The sequence below is a fragment of the Coregonus clupeaformis genome, chromosome 9, assembly GCF_020615455.1.
Source record: "Coregonus clupeaformis isolate EN_2021a chromosome 9, ASM2061545v1, whole genome shotgun sequence".
Classification (NCBI taxonomy): domain Eukaryota; kingdom Metazoa; phylum Chordata; class Actinopteri; order Salmoniformes; family Salmonidae; genus Coregonus; species Coregonus clupeaformis.
In genome coordinates this window covers 20,846,493-20,868,178 of record NC_059200.1, presented here as the reverse complement: position 1 = coordinate 20,868,178, position 21,686 = coordinate 20,846,493, and the positions used below count along the sequence as shown (strand labels likewise).

The 21,686-nt window shown below is 48.8% G+C and overlaps 1 protein-coding gene across 1 annotated transcript in view; it reads left to right on the top strand.

The window, feature by feature from the left end:
* LOC121573445 (tyrosine-protein kinase JAK2) overlaps positions 1-21,686 on the top strand; it is a 58,869-nt gene that overhangs the window by 31,444 nt on the left and 5,739 nt on the right. Inside the window, exons 5-21 of the mRNA XM_041885448.1 lie at positions 6,064-6,209; positions 8,859-9,150; positions 9,490-9,609; positions 9,873-10,030; positions 11,664-11,775; positions 11,877-12,063; positions 12,764-12,888; positions 13,354-13,488; positions 13,731-13,818; positions 16,187-16,314; positions 17,791-17,929; positions 18,445-18,596; positions 18,818-18,968; positions 19,191-19,324; positions 19,774-19,963; positions 20,852-20,976; positions 21,315-21,487. Of these exons, the coding sequence (XP_041741382.1) occupies positions 6,064-6,209; positions 8,859-9,150; positions 9,490-9,609; positions 9,873-10,030; positions 11,664-11,775; positions 11,877-12,063; positions 12,764-12,888; positions 13,354-13,488; positions 13,731-13,818; positions 16,187-16,314; positions 17,791-17,929; positions 18,445-18,596; positions 18,818-18,968; positions 19,191-19,324; positions 19,774-19,963; positions 20,852-20,976; positions 21,315-21,487 (2,555 nt within the window). The remainder of the gene's footprint in view (positions 1-6,063; positions 6,210-8,858; positions 9,151-9,489; positions 9,610-9,872; positions 10,031-11,663; positions 11,776-11,876; positions 12,064-12,763; positions 12,889-13,353; positions 13,489-13,730; positions 13,819-16,186; positions 16,315-17,790; positions 17,930-18,444; positions 18,597-18,817; positions 18,969-19,190; positions 19,325-19,773; positions 19,964-20,851; positions 20,977-21,314; positions 21,488-21,686) is intronic.

The following is a 21,686-nucleotide window of genomic DNA, read 5'->3' as shown; positions in this document are numbered from 1 at the left end:
AGAACGTTGTGATTCAAAACCAATGTTTGGAGTCAAGTTTTTTTTTGTAACCTTTATTTAACTAGGCAAGTCAGTTAAGAACAAATTCTTATTTACAGTGACTGTACACCGGCCAAACCCGGACGATGCTGGGCCAATTGTGCGCCGCCCTATAGGACTCCCAATCACTGCCGGATTGTGATATAGCCTGGAATCGAACCAGGGTCTGTCAAAACGTTTGCAGTGGTTTTAGTTGAGGTAATTGATGTAAACTAGCCACTTGCAAAATGCACTCATTAAAAATAACCTCGGTGATCTCCATCTTGCTAGCTACTATTTTGTATTTTATTCAAGCGGATAAGGTAGTGATTCAGTTATACGTAGGTATTGACGTGACGTAGTGACCTAGTGATGTAGTTCCTCTATGCCACGAGTGCATCATTGAAACGAGACCCTAGTCACTGTTGCCTAGGGTCTGATTTTTTAGACTACCCTACAGTGAGGGAAAAAAGTATTTGATCCCCTGCTGATTTTGTACGTTTGCCCACTGACAAAGACATGATCAGTCTATAATTTTAATGGTAGGTTTATTTGAACAGTGAGAGACAGAATAACAATAAAGAAATCCAGAAAAACGCATGTCAAAAATTGTATAAATTGATTTGCATTTTAATGAGGGAAATAAGTATTTGACCCCCTCTCAATCAGAAAGATTTCTGGCTCCCAGGTGTCTTTTATACAGGTAACGAGCTGAGATTAGGAGCACACTCTTAAATGGAGTGCTCCTAATCTCAGTTTGTTACCTGTATAAAAAACACCTGTCCACAGAAGCAATCAATCAATCAGATTCCAAACTCTCCACCATGGCCAAGACCAAAGAGCTCTCCAAGGATGTCAGGGACAAGATTGTAGACCTACACAAAGCTGGAATGGGCTACAAGACCATCGCCAAGCAGCTTGGTGAGAAGGTGACAACAGTTGGTGCGACTATTCGCAAATGGAAGAAACACAAAATAACTGTCAATCTCCCTCGGCCTGGGGCTCCATGCAAGATCTCATCTCATGGAGTTGCAATGATCATGAGAACAGTGAGAAATCAGCCCAGAACTACACGGGAGGATCTTGTCAATGATCTCAAGGCAGCTGGGACCATAGTCACCAAGAAAACAATTGGTAACACACTACGCCGTGAAGGACTGAAATCCTGCAGCGCCCGCAAGGTCCCCCTGCTCAAGAAAGCACATATACAGGCCCGTCTGAAGTTTGCCAATGAACATCTGAATGATTCAGAGGAGAACTGAGTGAAAGTGTTGTGGTCAGATGAGACCAAAATGGAGCTCTTTGGCATCTACTTAACTTGCCTTGTTTGGAGGAGTAGGAATGCTGCCTATGACCCCAAGAACACCATCCCCACCGTCAAACATGGAGATGGAAACATTATGCTTTGGGGGTGTTTTTCTGCTAAGGGGACAGGACAACTTCACCGCATCAAAGGGACGATGGATGGGGCCATGTACCGTCAAATCTTGGGTGAGAACCTCCTTCCCTCAGCCAGGACATTGAAAATGGGTCGTGGATGGGTATTCCAGCATGACAATGACCCAAAACACACGGCCAAGGCAACAAAGGAGTGGCTCAAGAAGAAGCACATTAAGGTCCTGGAGTGGCCTAGCCAGTCTCCAGACCTTAATCCCATAGAAAATCTGTGGAGGGAGCTGAAGGTTCGAGTTGCCAACGTCAGCCTCGAAACCTTAATGACTTGGAGAAGATCTGCAAAGAGGAGTGGGACAAAATCCCTCCTGAGATGTGTGCAAACCTGGTGGCCAACTACAAGAAACATCTGACTCTGTGATTGCCAACAAGGGTTTTGCCACCAAGTACTAAGTCATGTTTTGCAGAGGGGTCAAATACTTATTTCAAATCAAATCAAATCAAATTTTATTGGTCACATGCGCCGAATACAACAGGTGCAGACATTACAGTGAAATGCTTACTTACAGCCCTTAACCAACAGTGCATTTATTTTAAACAAAAAAAGTAAAAATAAAACAACAACAAAAAAAAGTGTTGAGGAAAAAAAAGAGCAGAAGTAAAATAAAGTGACAGTAGGGAGGCTATATATACAGGGGGGTACCGTTGCAGAGTCAATGTGCGGGGGCACCGGCTAGTTGAGGTAGTTGAGGTAATATGTACATGTGGGTAGAGTTAAAGTGACTATGCATAAATACTTAACAGAGTAGCAGCAGCGTAAAAAGGATGGGGTGGGGGGGCAGTGCAAATAGTCCGGGTAGCCATGATTAGCTGTTCAGGAGTCTTATGGCTTGGGGGTAGAAGCTGTTGAGAAGTCTTTTGGACCTAGACTTGGCACTCCGGTACCGCTTGCCGTGCGGTAGCAGAGAGAATAGTCTATGACTAGGGTGGCTGGAGTCTTTGACAATTTTGAGGGCCTTCCTCTGACACCGCCTGGTATAGAGGTCCTAAATGGCAGGAAGCTTTGCCCCAGTGATGTACTGGGCCGTACGCACTACCCTCTGTAGTGCCTTGCGGTCGGAGGCCAAGCAGTTGCCATACCAGGCGGTGATGCAACCAGTCAGGATGCTCTCTCCCTCATTAAAATGCAAATCAATTTATAACATTTTTGACATGCGTTTTTCTGGATTTTTGTTGTTGTTATTCTGTCTCTCACTGTTCAAATAAACCTACCATTAAAATTATAGACTGATCATTTCTTTGTCAGTGGGCAAACATACAAAATCAGCAGGGGATCAAATACTTTTTTCCCTCACTGTATATATACAACACTGTATTTGGGGAAAAGGGTACCACTTGGGATGCACCCAGAGACCGCGGCAGGCCACTGATAGGGCTGTGTAACAACTGCTTCATCCCTAATCAGATCTGTCATATGTTAGGGGTGTCTGCCAGTCTGCTGTGCCTGTCTGTCATATGTTAGGGGTGTCTGCCAGTCTGCTGTGCCTGTCTGTCATATGTTAGGGGTGTCTGCCAGTCTGCTGTGCCTGTCTGTCATATGTTAGGGGTGTCTGCCAGTCTGCTGTGCCTGTCTGTCATATGTTAACGTTATCAACTCTCCCCCTCCCTACTCTGTCTCCCCCTCCCTACTCTGTCTCCCCCTCCCTACTCTCTCTCCCCCCTCCCTACTCTCTCTCCCCCTCCCTACTCACTCTCCCCCTCCCTACTCTCTCTCCCCCTCCCTACTCTCTCTCCCCCTCCCTACTCTCTCTCCCCCTCCCTACTCTCTCTCCTCCCTACTCACTCTCCCCCCTCCCTACTCTCTCTCCCCCCTCCCTACTCTCTCTCCCCCTCCTACTCTCTCTCCCCCTCCTTACTCTCTCCCCCTCCCTACTCTCTCTCCCCCTCCCTACTCTCTCTCCCCCCTCCCTACTCACTCTCCCCCTCCTTACTCTCTCCCCTCCCTACTCTCTCTCCCCCCTCCCTACTCTCTCTCCCCCTCCCTACTCTGTCTCCCCCCTCCCTACTCACTCTCCCCCTCCCTACTCTCTCTCCCCCCTCCTTACTCTCTCCCCCCTCCCTACTCTCTCTCCCCCTCCCTACTCTCTCTCCCCCTCCTACTCACTCTCCCCCTCCCTACTCTCTCTCCCCCTCCTTACTCTCTCCCCCTCCCTACTCTCTCTCCCCCCTCCCTACTCTCTCTCCCCCCTCCTTACTCTCTCCCCCCTCCCTACTCTCTCTCCCCCTCCCTACTCTCTCTCCCCCCTCCCTACTCACTCTCCCCCTCCCTACTCTCTCTCCCCCCTCCTTACTCTCTCCCCCTTCCTACTCTCTCTCCCCCTCCCTACTCTCTCTCCCCCTCCTTTCTCTCTCCCCCTCCCTACTCTCTCTCCCCCTCCCTACTCTCTCTCCCCCTCCTTACTCTCTCCCCCTCCCTACTCTCTCTCCCCCTCCCTACTCTCTCTCCCCCTCCCTACTCACTCTCCCCCTCCCTACTCTCTCTCCCCCCTCCCTACTCTCTCTCCCCCTCCCTACTCTCTCTCCCCCTCCCTACTCTCTCTCCCCCCTCCCTACTCTCTCTCCCCCTCCCTACTCTCTCTCCCCCTCCCTACTCGCTCTCCCCCCTCCCTACTCCTCTCCCCCTCCCTACTCGCTCTCCCCCTCCCTACTCTCTCTCCCCCCTCCCTACTCTCTCTCCCCCTCCTTACTCTCTCCCCCTCCCTACTCTCTCCCCCCTCCCTACTCTCTCTCCCCCTCCCTACTCTCTCTCCCCCTCCCTACTCACTCTCCCCCCTCCTTACTCTCTCCCCCTCCCTACTCTCTCTCCCCCTCCCTACTCTCTCTCCCCCCTCCTACTCACTCTCCCCCTCCCTACTCTCTCTCCCCCTCCTACTCACTCTCCCCCCTCCCTACTCTCTCTCCCCCTCCCTACTCTCTCTCCCCCTCCCTACTCTCTCTCCCCCTCCTACTCTCTCTCCCCCTCCCTACTCTCTCTCCCCCTCCCTACTCTCTCTCCCCCTCCCTACTCGCTCTCCCCCCCCTACTCGCTCTCCCCCCTCCCTACTCGCTCTCCCCCCTCCCTACTCTCTCTCCCCCTCCCTACTCTCTCTCCCCCTCCTTACTCTCTCCCCCTCCCTACTCTCTCCCCCTCCCTACTCTCTCTCCCCCTCCCTACTCTCTCTCCCCCTCCCTACTCTCTCTCCCCCCTCCTTACTCTCTCCCCCTCCCTACTCTCTCTCCCCCTCCTACTCTCTCTCCCCCTCCCTACTCACTCTCCCCCCTCCTTACTCTCTCCCCCTTCCTACTCTCTCTCCCCCCTCCCTACTCTCTCTCCCCCTCCTTACTCTCTCCCCCCTCCCTACTCTCTCCCCCCTCCCTACTCTCTCTCCCCCCTCCCTACTCTCTCTCCCCCTCCCTACTCACTCTCCCCCTCCTTACTCTCTCCCCCTCCCTACTCTCTCCCCCCTCCCTACTCTCTCTCCCCCCTCCCTACTCTCTCTCCCCCTCCCTACTCACTCTCCCCCTCCTTACTCTCTCCCCCCTCCCTACTCTCTCTCCCCCCTCCCTACTCTCTCTCCCCCTCCCTACTCACTCTCCCCTCCTTACTCTCTCCCCCCTCCCTACTCTCTCTCCCCCTCCCTACTCTCTCTCCCCCTCCCTACTCTCTCTCCCCCCTCCTTACTCTCTCCCCCTCCCTACTCTCTCTCCCCCTCCCTACTCTCTCTCCCCCCTCCCTACTCACTCTCCCCCCTCCTACTCTCTCTCCCCCTCCTTACTCTCTCCCCCTCCCTACTCTCTCTCCCCCCTCCCTACTCTCTCTCCCCCTCCCTACTCACTCTCCCCCTCCTACTCACTCTCCCCCTCCCTACTCTCTCTCCCCCCTCCTTACTCTCTCCCCCCTCCTACTCTCTCTCCCCCTCCCTACTCTCTCTCCCCCTCCCTACTCACTCTCCCCCTCCCTACTCTCTCTCCCCCTCCTTACTCTCTCCCCCTCCCTACTCTCTCTCCCCCTCCCTACTCTCTCTCCCCCTCCTTACTCTCTCCCCCCTCCTACTCTCTCTCCCCCTCCCTACTCTCTCTCCCCTCCCTACTCACTCTCCCCCTCCCTACTCTCTCTCCCCCCTCCCTACTCTCTCTCCCCCTCCCTACTCTCTCTCCCCCCTCCTACTCTCTCTCCCCCTCCCTACTCTCTCTCCCCCTCCCTACTCTCTCTCCCCCTCCCTACTCGCTCTCCCCCTCCCTACTCGCTCTCCCCCTCCCTACTCCCTCTCCCCCTCCCTACTCGCTCTCCCCCTCCCTACTCTCTCTCCCCCTCCCTACTCGCTCTCCCCCTCCCTACTCACTCTCTCTCCCCCCTCCTACTCTCTCTCCCCCTCCTTACTCTCTCCCCCCTCCTACTCTCTCTCCCCCTCCCTACTCGCTCTCCCCCTCCCTACTCGCTCTCCCCCTCCCTACTCACTCTCCCCCTCCCTTCTCACTCTCCCCCTCCCTACTCACTCTCCCCCTCCCTTCTCTCTTTCTCCCTTGTTTGCCTTGTCTGTTTTCACCTTATGCCACTACGCCCTATATCTCCCTCCCTCCCTCCCTCTCTCCCTCCCTCTCTTTCTCTCTCAGTGGCGTAGTGACTTTGTGCATGGCTGGGTGACTATCCCAGTGAACCATGAGGCCCAGGAGGAGTGTCTTGGCATGGCTGTGTTGGACATGATGAGGATGGCTAAGGAGAGTTGCCAGTCCCCTGTGGACATCTATAACGACAACAGGTGAGTAGGCTGGTTGGAGGAAGATGGAGCATGTTGAAATTCAAAGCCAAGAAAAACGTATAAGAAACTGTCAGAGCTGAAAAACGTTTGGTCACAAAACGATGTGTACACGACGGTCAAACCAGGTGGAATGCAGAGCCTTCCCTGCGGTCACTGAAGAAGGGATGTTAACTCTGGTCGGTGTCCTGTCTAAAATCCTAACTTGCCATTTGTTTCACCTTCCTGGCCACTTAATCATCCCTAGATCAAAGGCTGCCAATTGGCTCATTCAGCCGCACCCCTCTCCCCTTCAACTCGTCGTGTTGTACCGTTCACACACTTCACAGTCGGGTCAATACAAATCATGTTTTGGCATATGATATTGTAGTGGGCAGTAATATCTGATATGTGTATATACAGTATACAGTGTTATACAGTTGAAGTCGGAAGTTTACATACACTTAGGTTGGAGTCATTAAAACTTGTTTTTCAACCACTCCACAAATTTCTTGTTAACAAACTATAGTTTTGGCAAGTCGGTTAGGACATCTACTTTGTGCATGACACAAGTAATTTTTCCAACAATTGCTTACAGACAGATTATTTCACTTATAATTCACTGTATCATAAATTTACATACACTAAGTTGACTGTGCCTTTAAACAGCTTGGAAAATTCCAGAAAATGATGTCACGGCTTTAGAAGCTTCTGACAGGCTAATTGACATCATTTGTGTCAATTGGAGGTGTACCTGTGGATGTATTTCAGGACCTACCTTCAAACTCAGTGCCTCTTTGCTTGACATCATGGGAAAATAAAAAGAAATCAGCCAAGACCTCAGAAAACAAATTGTAGACCTCCACAAGTCTGGTTAATCCTTGGGAGCAATTTCCAAACGCCTGAAGGTACCACGTTCATCTGTACAAACAATAGTACGCAAGTATAAACACCATGGGACCACGCAGCCATCATACCGCTCAGGAAGGAGACGCGTTCTGTCTCCTAGAGATGAACGTACTTTGGTGCGAAGAGTGCAAATCAATCCCAGAACAACAGCAAAGGACCTTGTGAAGATACTGGAGGAAACAGGTACAAAATTATCTATATCCACGTTAAAACAAGTCCTATATTGACATAACCTGTAAGGCCGCTCAGCAAGGAAGAAGCCACTGCTCCAAAACCGCCATAAAAAAGCCAGACTACGGTTTGCAACTGCAGATGGGGACAAAGATCGTACTTTTTGGAGAAATGTCCTCTGGTCTGATAAAACAAAAATAGAACTGTTTGGCCATAATGACCATCGTTATGTTTGGAGGAAAAAGGGGGTTGCTTGCAAGCCGAAGAACACCATCCCAACCCTGAAGCACGGGGGTGGCAGCATCATGCTGTGGGAGTGCTTTGCTGCAGGAGGGACTGGTGCACTTCACTAAATAGATGGCATCATGAGGAAGGGAAATTATGTGGATATATTGAAGCAACATCTCAAGACAGTCAGGAAGTTAAAGCTTGGTCGCAAATGGGTCTTCCATTTCTCCAAAAAGTACGATCTTTGTCCCCATGTGCAGTTGCAAACCGTAGTCTGGCTGTTTTATGGCGGTTTTGGAGCAGTGGCTTCTTCCTTGCTGAGCGGCCTTACAGGTTATGTCGATATAGGACTTGTTTTACTGTGGATATAGATACTTTTGTACCTGTTTCCTCCAGAATCTTCACAGGGTCCTTTGCTGTTGTTCTGGGATTGATTTGCACTCTTCGCACCAAAGTACATTCATCTCTAGGAAACAGAATGTGTATCCTTCCTGAGCGGTACGACGGCTGCGTGGTCCCATGGTGTTTTATACTTGCGTACTATTGTTTGTACAGATGAACGTGGTACCTTCAGTCGTTTGGAAATTGCTCCCAAGAATGAACCATCACTTCACCCCACCTCACTCCAATCCACCACACCAACTGTAACTCCAATCCAATCCACCACACCTCACTCCAATTCACCCCACCTCACTCCTATCCACCCCACCTCACTCCCTCACCCCACTCCACCCCACCTCACCACACCTACTGTAACTCCAATCCACCACACCTCACTCCACCTCAACCCACCCCACCTCACTCCAATCCACTCCACCTCACCTCACCACACCTACTGTAACTCCAATCCACTCCACCTCACTTCACCTCAACCCACCCCACCTCACTCCAATCCACTCCACCTCACCTCACCTCACTCCAACTCAACCCACCCCACCTCACTCCACCTCACTTCACGTTACCTCACTCCACCACACCTCACTCCAATCCACCCCTCCTCACCACACCTACTGTAACTCCAATCCACCACACCTCACTCCAATCCACCACACCTATCCAATCCAATCCACCCCACCTCACTCCAATCCATCACACCATTACTCCAATTCAATTCATTCCAATCCACCACACCAAACCTCACTCCAATCCACCAAACCTCACTCCAATCCACCAAACCTCACTCCAATCCACCAAACCTCACTCCAATCCACCAAACCTCAGTCCAATCCACTCCAGCCCATGTTCTTAAGATGTGTATGTTATTGTGTTTGTTGTATCATATAATTCAGCTCTTTGCTGCTATTGATACTGGTATGTAACGCACCCAATTGTAACTAAACCCATTTTTTCACCTTCCCTCCCTAGCTATAAGTCATTCCTGCCCAAGAATATGCGTGCCCATATCCAGGAGTACCACTTTGTGACCCGGAAGAGGATCCGCCATCGCTTCAAGAAGTTCATCCAGCAGTTCAGCCAGTGTAAAGCCACGGCTCGTGACCTCAAGCTCAAATACCTGGTGAACCTGGAGACGCTGCAGCCAGCCTTCTACTCAGAGTGCTTCCGGGTCACTGAGCCCTTGGCCGGAGAGGTCACCATCGTCGTCACAGGCAACAACGGCATCCAGTGGTCCCAGGGGGAGGATAAGGAGGCAGACAAGGTAAGGAGTAGTAGCATTCTCTTCTCTTTTCTGTTCCTCTTCTTTCGCTCTCTTTTCCTTTTTGTTCTAGTTTGTTGTTCCCCTCATCTTTTTCTTCCTCTTTCTCTTACTTTTCCTTCTCGTCTTCTCCTTTTATCTTTCTCTTTTCTATGATTTTCTTCTTGGAAACAGCAAAGGACATGTTGAAACAACCACAAAAGGGCTAGGGTTAGTCATGTGTTCAAATTGTCTCCTGCAATAATTTCATAGAGCGTGAGAGGAAGGATGTTTGAAACGGTTGTGCATTCAGGATGGCTGCTACTACTCTCTTTCTCTCTCTCTCTCGCTCTCTCTCTATAGGGTTTCCAGACGTACTGTGATTTCCCTGAGGTTATTGACATCAGCATCAAGCAAGCCAACAAGGATGGCTCTATCGAGAGTCGCATCGTCACCATCAACAGACAGGACAGTCAGACTCTGGTAAGAGGACAAAAGCTGTGTCTGAAATGAAACGCCATTTCCAATATAGTGCACTGCTTTTGAGCAGAGCCATAGGGCCATAAGTAAGTGCACTTTGTAGGGGAACAGGGTGACGTTTCAGACTCAGCCCAAGTGTTATGTTAGATCAGAACAGGAACATTTCTCATATCCTTGTATACCTTGTATTATGTGTAACAGAGGACTGATCCACCCCTCTTTTCTCCTCCATCCTCTTCCTCTGTCCATCTCGCTCTACTACACAGGAGCTGGAGTTCCATTCCCTGTCGGAGGCTCTGTCCTTTGTGTCTTTGGTGGATGGCTACTACCGGCTCATAGCAGACGCTCACCACTTCCTGTGTAAAGAGGTGGCGCCCCCTAGGCTGCTGGAGGCCATTCAGAGTTACTGCCACGGCCCAGTCTCGTAAGTCAAGACTAGGCACATAATAATATAATAATAATATGCCATTTAGCAGACGCTTTTATCCAAAGCGACTTAGTCATTTGGGCATACATTTTTACGTATGGGTGGTCCCGGGGATCGAACCCACTACCCTGGCGTTACAAGCGCCGTGCTCTACCAGTTGAGCTACAGAGGACCACATATACAAACACAAGAACATCCGCACACACATAGACAGGTGTACTAGTGGTGTGCGGCTCAGCTGTTTGTTCACCCGCACCCGGGTGCCTGATTTTAGGTATGTTTCCGACATTTTGGTAGGCTATTTGTTAGTCAACTTGTCTAAAACAAAAATGTAAAATAATTAGATACATGCAGCTTCTCTTCTGTCATTATACAGTGCATTCGGAAAGTATTCAAAGTATACGTTACAGCCTTATTGTAAAATTGATTATTGTTTTTTTTCCCCTCATCAATCTACACACAGTACCCCATAATGACAAAGCAAAAACAGGTTTTTAGAATTTTTTACACATTTATACAAAAATAAATAATAATTCTACCCATTTTAGAATAATGCTGTAACATAACAAAATATGGAAAAAGGGAAGTGGTATGAATACTTTCCCGAATGCACTGTAAGTTGTCCTAGAAGTAAGTGTTTGTGCGCTAAGCCTATGTATAAATGTTTATTTAAATGGTGTAGTATGAAAAATGTATGCACTCACTAACTGTAAGTCGCTCTGGATAAGAGCGTCTGCTAAATGACTAAAATGTAAATGTAAATGTAAGTCTAAATAAACCCTTTAGGCGTCCGCATGCTTCCCAGCCGAAACAGTTCGGAAGAGTTCGTACATATATTACGACGACATTTTGTGACGTTTTTTTGTTCGTTTTGGACTTCGGTGAGGGTTTTTTCGGCTGTTCGGGCACACCAAACATTTTCTGGAGGCAAACCGATACACATAACATAGCTGACACTGCCATAGGCCTATTTGAAGTCCCTGTCTTGTGACTGTTGAATTTGTATAGCTCCTCACAACCATCACACATAACATAGCTGACACTGCTATCATCCTCTTTTACCACTTCACCAAATCTTTCCCAAACATGTATTTTCTGGCCCTCCCTTCTCTTTATCTTCAACTCTACATTTCACAGCTTTTCTCTTATTGAATTAAACTCCCACATTGTCCTTCCATGGATAGACGTTAACTTTTTCTGACCATTCCCAAAAGCATTTGGCAATTAGCGTTTAGGCTATTTGGCGCTCGTACAGTTTGGCCCTAAAGCTTATTAGTCTTACGCACTAATGCCAGATAACCTAAAATAATTAAATATATTTTTTAATGTAGCCTATAGATATATATGGCACAGTTATGGATTTTTTTATGCGTTGTTTTCTCTTTTTATTCAACCCGCCCGGTCATGCACCCGCCCTTCATCCACACAAGATGTCATGACCCTAAACCCGCCCGTCCAGCTGATATAACCTAGGGGACTTCAGTTTATGTGTCAACCCCCTCATCACTAACTTGTACATATACAAGCACACATACATACATATACATATATATATACATATATATACGCACACGTACGGTACGACCATGACTGACCATATCTCATCTGTCCTGTCTCTCTCTGTCCTCAGGATGGACTTTGCTATCAGTAAGCTGCGGCGGTCTGGGAATCACAAGGGTCTGTACATCCTCCGCAGCAGCCCAAAGGACTACAACAAATACTTCCTGTCTTTTGTAGTGGGCGTGAGTATCATACCGTACAATACAGGTTGTTGAAAGACATGGTGTTAAGTGTGTTTATCCCAGACCCTTCAATGTTTCCAGACCTGTCTCTCTCCCTGCAGTGTGACAGCCTAGTGGAGTATAAGCACTGCCAGATAGTGAAGACAGACCAGGGAGACTACATCCTCTCTGGGGCCAAGAAGAGTTTCGGCTCTCTGAGGGAGCTGCTCCACCGCTACCAGAAAGAAGCGCTGCGCTCCGACGGACACATCTTCCAGTTCACCAAGTGCTGCCCGCCTAAGGCTAAAGGTGAGGGGTCAGGGAATAAGGGTCATAGCTGTGTTTTGTGATGATAACAATATCATAAACAGGCCTACTTCATTTCTTTGGCCAATGTTAGCAATGTGGGCTGATGTTAGCTCTCCAGCCACACTCAACTCTAGATCTATATTCTCACAGTAGTTTGATAAACAAATAATGCACTATCATTTAAAAGGAGACATGGGACAAGTATTGTAGTTCTTGCTCTTGTAAAACTATCATCATGTATAGGTCATGCATGACAGTTCATAACGTTCAAGAGGGTTTATTTTGGTCACGTTATGTTCACCATGATAACCAATTCCTTTGTCTATACACAAACACAACAGAAACACTTGGACAAGGCCTCTGAGCCGCATCGACCCCACTTCACACGTACTGTTCATAACATTATGTTGTGTCACATACATCACATGTCTGCACCCAACAGGCTCAGTCAGGCCAGGCAGTCAACCAGTGCAACTAACAGACCCTGATGGTCAGATTCATTAGGCACCAAACGGAAAAATATTTTTTTTAAACATGAAACGGGGAGGGACTACCTGAACTTGTCCAACTTGTTTTTGTTTACCGTTGAAAAACTTTTTTCTGCAGTGTGCCCTAATGAATACGACCCGTAAGCGTAGTAGATTATTATGTACTCCTAATTAACTTAACGTCCTCGTCTCTGTGTTCCCCGTGTCTGCAGACAAGTCTAACCTGTTGGTGTGCCGCAGTAACCAGGGGGCTGAAGTCCCCCTGTCCCCCACTCTACACAGACACAACATCAGCCAGATGGTCTTCCACAAGATACGCAAGGAGGACCTCGTCATCGTAAGATACCTCACTCACTCACTCCTTCTCCTTCACTCTTGACCTAAAGGTCAATTAGGATACATTTAGAGTTCCTATTATGGTGTATTGACCTCTTTCACCTATGACCCTTTCACCTGTGACACAGACATACACCTGCATGTGCATGCACACATTGACACACACACACTTGATAGAGGACTTCAATCAGAGACTGAATTGTCGCTCCTTAACTGGTTCAGGTGAAATGGTGGAATGAGATCTATCTAACTATGGCATGATATGAATAATGTAAGTTAAGCAGGAACCTGGAATATAATATACATAGAAATAAACACTCACAAATACAATTTAAAAAAGGGGCAACGTTCAAATGTTCAAGTGAGGATGTGTTTGCATCATCACAACATGTTTTGGATGACCAGGGAAAAGGATAGGATCCTAGACCCTGCTTCATGCTTGTCTTGTGTTCCCTGTGTGTTACAGAAAGACAGTCTGGGTCAGGGAACGTTTACTAAGATCTTCTGTGGCGTGAGGAAGGAGCTGGGAGACTACGGAGAAATTCACCAGATGGATGTCATTGTCAAGATCCTGGATAAGGCTCACCGCAACTACTCCGAGGTTGGTTGAGAACCTCTCCCCACCTCCAGTCAACAAGATGTAGTGTTAAGGAGATGGACTTGGAGTCTGAAACTCTTTTTGAATTAGTTCTAGAAAGCGACAGGAATCTTCCATTGCTGATAAGTCATTTTATTTAGCACAATGTTTTGCCAATTGATTGTTCATTTTCTATGTTTGCTTACATTTCCTAAGGTACAGTATTTAACTCTGTCTGACCTCTGTTCTCTCCCTCTTCCCTCCAGTCGTTCTTTGAAGCCGCCAGTATGATGAGCCAGCTATCCCATAAGCACCTGCTCCTCAACTATGGCGTGTGTGTCTGCGGGGAGGAGAGTAAGTGACATTACACAATTCTATTATACCTCTCACCGCTTCCTCTGTTAGCTTACCGCTCGCTCCATCCCAACCTCCTCTGTTAGCCTACCTCGCTCCATCCCAACCTCCTCTGTTAGCCTACCTCGCTCCATCCCAACCTCCTCTGTTAGCCTACCTCGCTCCATCCCAACCTCCTCTGTTAGCCTACCTCGCTCCATCCTAACCTCCTCTGTTAGCCTACCTCGCTCCATCCCAACCTCCTCTGTTAGCCTACCTCGCTCCATCCTAACCTCCTCTGTTAGCCTACCTCGCTCCATCCTAACCTCCTCTGTTAGCCTACCTCGCTCCATCCCAACCTCCTCTGTTAGCCTACCTCGCTCCATCCTAACCTCCTCTGTTAGCCTACCTCGCTCCATCCCAACCTCCTCTGTTAGCCTACCTCGCTCCATCCTAACCTCCTCTGTTAGCCTACCTCGCTCCATCCTAACCTCCTCTGTTAGCCTACCTCGCTCCATCCTAACCTCTGTTAGCCTACCTCGCTCTCCATACCAACCTTTGCAATGGGCCTAAGCCAGCATTTCCCAAACTCGGTCCTGGGGACCCCAAGGGGTGTACGTTTTTGTTTTTTCCTGGCACTACCCTGCTGATTCAAATAGTCAAAGTTTGATGATGAGTTGATTATTTGAATCAGCTGTGTAGTGTTAGGGCAAAAACCAAAACATGCACCTTTTGGGACCCCCAGGACCGAGTTTGGGAAACGCTGGCCTAAGCTAACCCAAGCCTCCTTCTCTCACCACCCTATCCCCTCACCACCCTATCCCCTCACCACCCGATCCTCTCACCACCCTATCCTCTCACCACCCTATCCTCTCACCACCCTATCCTCTCACCACCCTATCCCCTCACCACCCTATCCCCTCACCACCCTATCCTCTCACCACCCTATCCCCTCACCACCCGATCCTCTCACCACCCGATCCTCTCACCACCCGATCCCCTCACCACCCTATCCTCTCACCACCCGATCCTCTCACCACCCGATCCCCTCACCACCCGATCCTCTCACCACCCGATCCTCTCACCACCCGATCCCCTCACCACCCCTATCCTCTCACCACCCGATCCTCTCACCACCCGATCCCCTCACCACCCTATCCTCTCACCACCCGATCCTCTCACCACCCGATCCCCTCACCACCCTATCCTCTCACCACCCTATCCTCTCACCACCCGATCCCCTCACCACCCTATCCTCTCACCACCCTATCCTCTCACCACCCTATCCCCTCACCACCCTATCCTCTCACCACCCTATCCCCTCACCACCCTATCCTCTCACCACCCTATCCTCTCACCACCCTATCCCCTCACCACCCTATCCTCTCACCACCCGATCCTCTCACCACCCGATCCCCTCACCACCCTATCCTCTCACCACCCTATCCTCTCACCACCCTATCCTCTCACCACCCGATCCTCTCACCACCCTATCCTCTCACCACCATATCCCCTCACCACCCGATCCCCTCACCACCCGATCCTCTCACCACCCTATCCCCTCACCACCCTATCCCCTCACCACCCTATCCTCTCACCACCCTATCCTCTCACCACCCTATCCCCTCAGGGTTCTGACCTTCTCTCTCTCCCCCTGAACTCTATCTCCCTGCCCTCTCTACAAAACGGTTGTCCTCTGTCTCCCAGTCAGCGGCGTCCTATCTGAGGATCAGTGGAGGTGTTTTTAGTAATGGGATAGGGGCCTATTTCTAGTTAAGTCCAACTGGGGCTGGATTAAACACAGCAGTTCATTGGGGCATACAATGGAACACGAAAATTAGCATTTCTTATTGGACAAGTCCAGTTTTCTTCCGTTTGTAGCCTAATGAACACGACCCTGGCCACGTGGCTTGTGCTCTCTGGGTAACATCAGGGCCAGCGTCGGTCACACTGTCTGTCTGGAATAAAATACTTTTTAACGGTAGCTGTGACCTGTGACTGCTGTGATCTGTGATTACTGAACTGGCCGAGGCCCTAAGTTAATCGTATGTTATGTAAGGACTGGAGCAGCCAGCTATTGCATGAAGTGCTGACTCAAAATATGAAGCAGGCCTCGCTCTATATATCACTATGCATGGTCGTGCCTGGTTTTAAAGATGTGTGTGTGATCCAACACTCGAATGGATAAATTAAGATTGATTTGATACAGTATGAATAAGAATATTAATGTGGATTGACATTGGATGCTTTTACCCTCCAGTCCTTATTGACCATAGAAGTTGGGAAATTGCTAATCAAAACCGTATGGCAGTTTTACGTCCCTTTATTTGATGTGATGTGCTACAGTGGTCCAGCTGTGATTGTTGTGTTCTAATCCTTTGCCTTTCAGACATGATGGTGCAGGAGTATGTGAAGTTTGGGTCCCTGGATACATACCAGAAGAAGAACAAGAGCTCTGTGAATATCACCTGGAAGCTGGAGGTTGCCAAGCAGTTGGCCTGGGCTATGCATTACCTGGTAAGGCCAATCAATCAATGAATCAAATCAGTCCATCAATTAACCAATCAACCAATTACCTAGTAAGACACCCTAATCATAATACTCTGGAAGGACCTCCATTCATAAGGCCCCACACGGTTCACAGAATGTATGCACTCCCTGAACAGTAAATGGCTTTGGTTAGAAGCGTCTGCTATGTGACCTCGTTGGTCTAGCGGTCAGCGCTGCGGCCTACAGCACAAATACCAGTATTTTCATGGGTTCAAATCTGAGCTATTGTCTATGGCTGAGTTTACACAGGCAGCCCGGTTTCAAATCTGACCCTACTGTATATGGCTGAGTTTACACAGGCAGCCCGGTTTCAAATCTGACCCTACTGTATATGGCTGAGTTTACACAGGCAGCCCGGTTTCAAATCTGACCCTACTGTATATGGCTGTGTTTACACAGGCAGCCCGGTTTCAAATCTGACCCCACTGTATATGGCTGAGTTTACACAGGCAGCCCGGTTTCAAATCTGACCCCACTGTATATGGCTGTGTTTACACAGGCAGCCCGGTTTCAAATCTGACCCCACTGTATATGGCTGAGTTTACACAGGCAGCCCGGTTTCAAATCTGACCCCACTGTATATGGCTGCGTTTACACAGGCAGCCCAATTCTGATCTTTTCCCACCAATTTATCTTTTGGCCAATCAGATCAGCTCTTTTGCCAATAATTGGGCAAAAGTTCTGAATGGGCTGCCTGTGTAAACGCAGCCATAGTCAGTGGGTCAGATCGGAATGGGCTGCCTGTGTAAACGCAGCCATAGACAGTGGGTCAGATCGGAATGGGCTGCCTGTGTAAACGCAGCCATAGTCAGTGGGTCAGATCGGAATGGGCTGCCTGTGTAAACGCAGCCATAGTCAGTGGGTCAGATCTGAATGGGCTGCCTGTGTAAACGCAGCCATAGACAGTGGGTCAGATCGGAATGGGCTGCCTGTGTAAACGCAGCCATAGTCAGTGGGTCAGATCGGAATGGGCTTCCTGTGTAAACGCAGCCATAGACAGTGGGTCAGGATCGGAATGGGCTGCCTGTGTAAACGCAGCCATAGACAGTGGTCAGATCGGAATGGGCTGCCTGTGTAAACGCAGCCATAGACAGTGGGTCAGATCGGAATGGGCTGCCTGTGTAAACGCAGCCATAGTCAGTGGGTCAGATCGGAATGGGCTGCCTGTGTAAACGCAGCCATAGACAGTGGGTCAGATCGGAATGGGCTGCCTGTGTAAACGCAGCCATAGACAGTGGGTCAGATCGGAATGGGCTTCCTGTGTAAACGCAGCCTATGTGATGCACTTTTCCCAACCTATCTTTCCCACTTTCTCTCTCCTCTCTGTCCAATAAAACATATTAAATACGACTGCGTCTGCTAACTGGCTTATATATCATGTAGTGGTGTTACTTTGTGTTCAATCTGCCACAAATCTGTCCGTCATATTCAATTCTATAACAGGAGGATAAGAACCTGGTCCATGGGAACGTGTGCGCCAAGAACGTCCTGTTGATCCGAGAGGAGGACAGGAAGACTGGGAACCCCCCCTTCATCAAACTGAGTGACCCTGGAATCAGCATCACTGTGCTGCCCAAAGATGGTGAGCACCAGCCCTTGTATCAGTTATTACAAAGAGATACTGTACTAAGAAAATTGCACTTCAGATGTTGAATGGGCAAGACAAAATATGTAAGTGCCTTTGAACGGGGTATGGTAGTAGGTGCAAGGCGCACCGGTTTGTGTCAAGGACTGTAACGCTGCTGGGTTATTCACGCTCAACCGTTTCCCGTGTGTATCAAGAATAGTCCACCACCCAAAGGACATCCAGCCAACTTGACACAACTGTGGGAAGCATTGGAGTCAACATGGGCCAGCATCCCTGTGGAACGCTTTCGACACCTTGTAGAGTCCATGCCCCGACGAATTGAGGCTGTTCTGAGGGCAAAAGAGGTGTTCAATATTAGGAAGGTGTTCTTAATGTTTTGTACACTGTGTACATTGGCAGCTAAAAGCATAAAGCGCTCAAACAAACAAGAACAGTAGCTCAGGAAGGGAGTATCTTTTAATGTCTGTGTCCAACACATCCCACTCTCCTCTCCTCCGCCGCCCCTCCAGTCCTTGTGGAGCGGATCCCCTGGGTGCCTCCAGAGTGTATAGAGGAGCCCAGACATCTGACTCTGGCTACAGATAAGTGGGCCTTCGGCACCACTCTGTGGGAGATCTGTAGTGGAGGTGACAAGCCACTCAGCACGCTGGACTGCTCCAAGGTAGGGACTGCTGGAGGTGCTGTTGTTGTGGTTGTGCAATGAACCGTTTTATTCATGATGGTAATAGTTATATATTGTTCTATAATTCTAATACGGTCCGTAGAGCAGGAGCCTAACTGCATTATAATGTATTATAGTAAAGTATTATGAAGAGTAAAGAATAAAGAGTTATGTTCCTCTGTTATAGGCCATAGTTAATGTAGTCTTATTGTCCTCTGTAGAAACGCCTGTTCTACGAAGACCACCACCAGCTGCCTGCTCCTAAATGGACAGAGCTGGCCAACCTGATCAACAGCTGTATGGACTATGAGCCGTCCAACAGACCCTCCTTCAGAGCTGTCATCAGAGACCTCAACAGCCTCTTTACTCCTGGTTGGTTGCCTCCTCCTCTTTCTACTTTTCTGCAGACCGACAAACATGTCACTCTAGTCATATATATATATATATAATATAGAACATAGGCTATGGGTCACTGTCAATGTTGACAGTTCTATGACTCTTTTTGGGTAAAAATGTCTGCCAGATTAGCGTATATTTTGGGGGGGTTTGTTTACAGAAGGTGTTAATTGTGTTCTGTCCTGTCTCCTGCTCCAGACTATGAGTTGCTGGTGGAGAGTGACATGGTGCCCAACAGGACCAGAGGGTTTGGGTTCCCAGGGGCTTTTGAGAACCAAGACCCTGCTCAGTTTGAAGAGAGACATCTCATCTTCCTCAAGCAGCTGGGCAAGGTTAGACAACACACACACACACACCGCCACTCTGTCTCTATCACACTGTCATCCCAATATGTCATTGATTCCTTTTTTTCTCAACCTCTTTCTTTCGTTCACTGCCCCCCCACTTATTTTTCTCTCTTTTACATCATTACATCTCCCTCTGTCTCTCTCGCTCACTTACTCTCTCTCTATCTCTCTCTCTCTCTCCCCCGCTCTCCCCCTCTCTCTCCCTCTCTATCTCTCCCTTGCTCTCTTTCTCTATCTCTCTCTCTCTCTCTCTCTCTCTCTCGCTCTCTCTCTCTCTCTCTCTATCTCTCTCTCTCTATCTCTCTCTCTCCCCCTCTCTCTCCCTCTCTATCTCTCCCTCCCTCCCTCTCTCTATCTCTCTCTCTATCTCGCCCGCTCTCCCCCTCTCTCTCTCTCTCTCTCTATCTCTCCCTCCCTCTCTCTCTCTTTTTCAGGGTAACTTTGGCAGTGTGGAGATGTGTAGGTATGACCCTCTGCAGGATAACACAGGGGAGGTGGTGGCAGTCAAGAAGCTGCAGCACAGCACAGCAGAACACCTCCGAGACTTTGAACGGGAGATCGAGATCCTCAAGTCCCTTCAACATGACAACATCGTCAAGTACAAGGGAGTGTGCTACAGTGCTGGTGAGATTGACCATCATGACTAGAGTAACTTAAATCACCAAGGCAGGGGGATCAGTGCATCCTGTCCATTTAGTGAAAAAAGGGCTAGGGTGGTGTTGAGTAGTGCAGCGGTTTTCAAACCTTTCCTCTAGGACCCCCAGACATTTCACCATTTTGTTGTAGCCCTGAACTAGCTCACTGATTTACCTAATCAGGGTCTTGATAACAAAATAAAAATGTTACCTTTATTTAACTAGGCAAGTCAGTTAAGAACAAATTCTTATTTACAATGACGGCCTACACCGGCCAAACCCGGACGACGCTGGGTCAATTGTGCGCCGCCCTATGGGACTCCCAATCACGGCCGGTTGTGATACAGCCTGGAATCGAACCAGGGGGTCTGTAGTGACACCTCAAGCACTGAGATGCAGTGCCACTCAGGAGCCCTAGTTGACCAGTTCAATCAGGAGCGGCTGGGTGTCCGTGAAGAGAGGCTTGAAAACCCCTTGCAGTAGGGTACACTGTAACAAAACATTTTGCAAGGTAAAACCAAAATCTGTTCTTATTGGACAAGTTCAGGCAGTAGCTCTCCATTTAACAACAGTTATCCCTACTGAATAACACCCTGATCTCCTCTCTCTCTGTTGGCTTCCTGTCTGACCCTCTCTCTCTGTTGGCTTCCTGTCTGACCCTCTCTCTCTGCTGGCTTCCTGTCTGACCCTCTCTCTCTGTTGTGTTCCTGTCTGACCCTCTCTCTCTGTTGTGTTCCTGTCTGAACCTCTCTCTCTCTCTCTCTCTCTCTCTCTCTCTCTCTCTCTCTCTCTGTTGGGTTCCTGTCTGACCCTCTCTCTCTCTCTCTCTCTCTCTCTGTTGGGTGCCTGTCTGACCCTCTCCCTCCCCTATTCCCAGGCCGGAGGAACCTGCGTCTCATCATGGAGTACCTCCCTTACGGCAGCCTGAGGGACTACCTCATCAAGAACAAGGGCTGCTTCGACTACAAGAAGCTTCTGCACTACGCCTCACAGATCTGCAAGGTACACTACTCCTGTACTTCTGTAATACTGTAAAAACAGCTGGATGGAGGATGGTATGTTATACCATCAATCAGTCAAATGATGATGGTGATTGATTGATGTTATGTCATCACTGCTGCTCATCATTACTGAGGTCAAAAGAAACAGGTGGAAATAAATCTCTCTTGCAATGAATTGAACCATCAGTTAATGTCTATATTATCAATATCTATTTGAGAGGTATGTATATAGATATAAATATCTATTTGAGGTATGTGGATCATGTTTGTGGAACATCCTTAGTGTTTCCCATTGTAAAACAACAGCCTTACCCTCTACCTGTGTGATCCCGTCTGTAGGGTATGGACTACCTGGCGACCAAGCGCTACATCCACAGAGACCTGGCCACCCGTAACATCCTGGTAGAGAGTGAGCTGAGGGTGAAGATAGGAGACTTTGGCCTCACCAAGGTCCTGCCTCAGGACAAGGAGTACTACACTGTCAGAGAGCCGGGAGAGAGCCCCATCTTCTGGTGAGAAAAGATACAGCAACTTCTCTTAGTAGGCGGGGGAGAATCATACGTTTGTTTCCCTCCAACATCTCTTATATCTATATACTCAGGCCTGGAGGGAAGCTAAAGTCATTCCGCTACCTAAGAATAGTAAAGCCCCCTTTGGTCAGCTATTTGAGCCAGTAATCAGCCTGTTACCAATCCTTAGTAAACTTTTGGG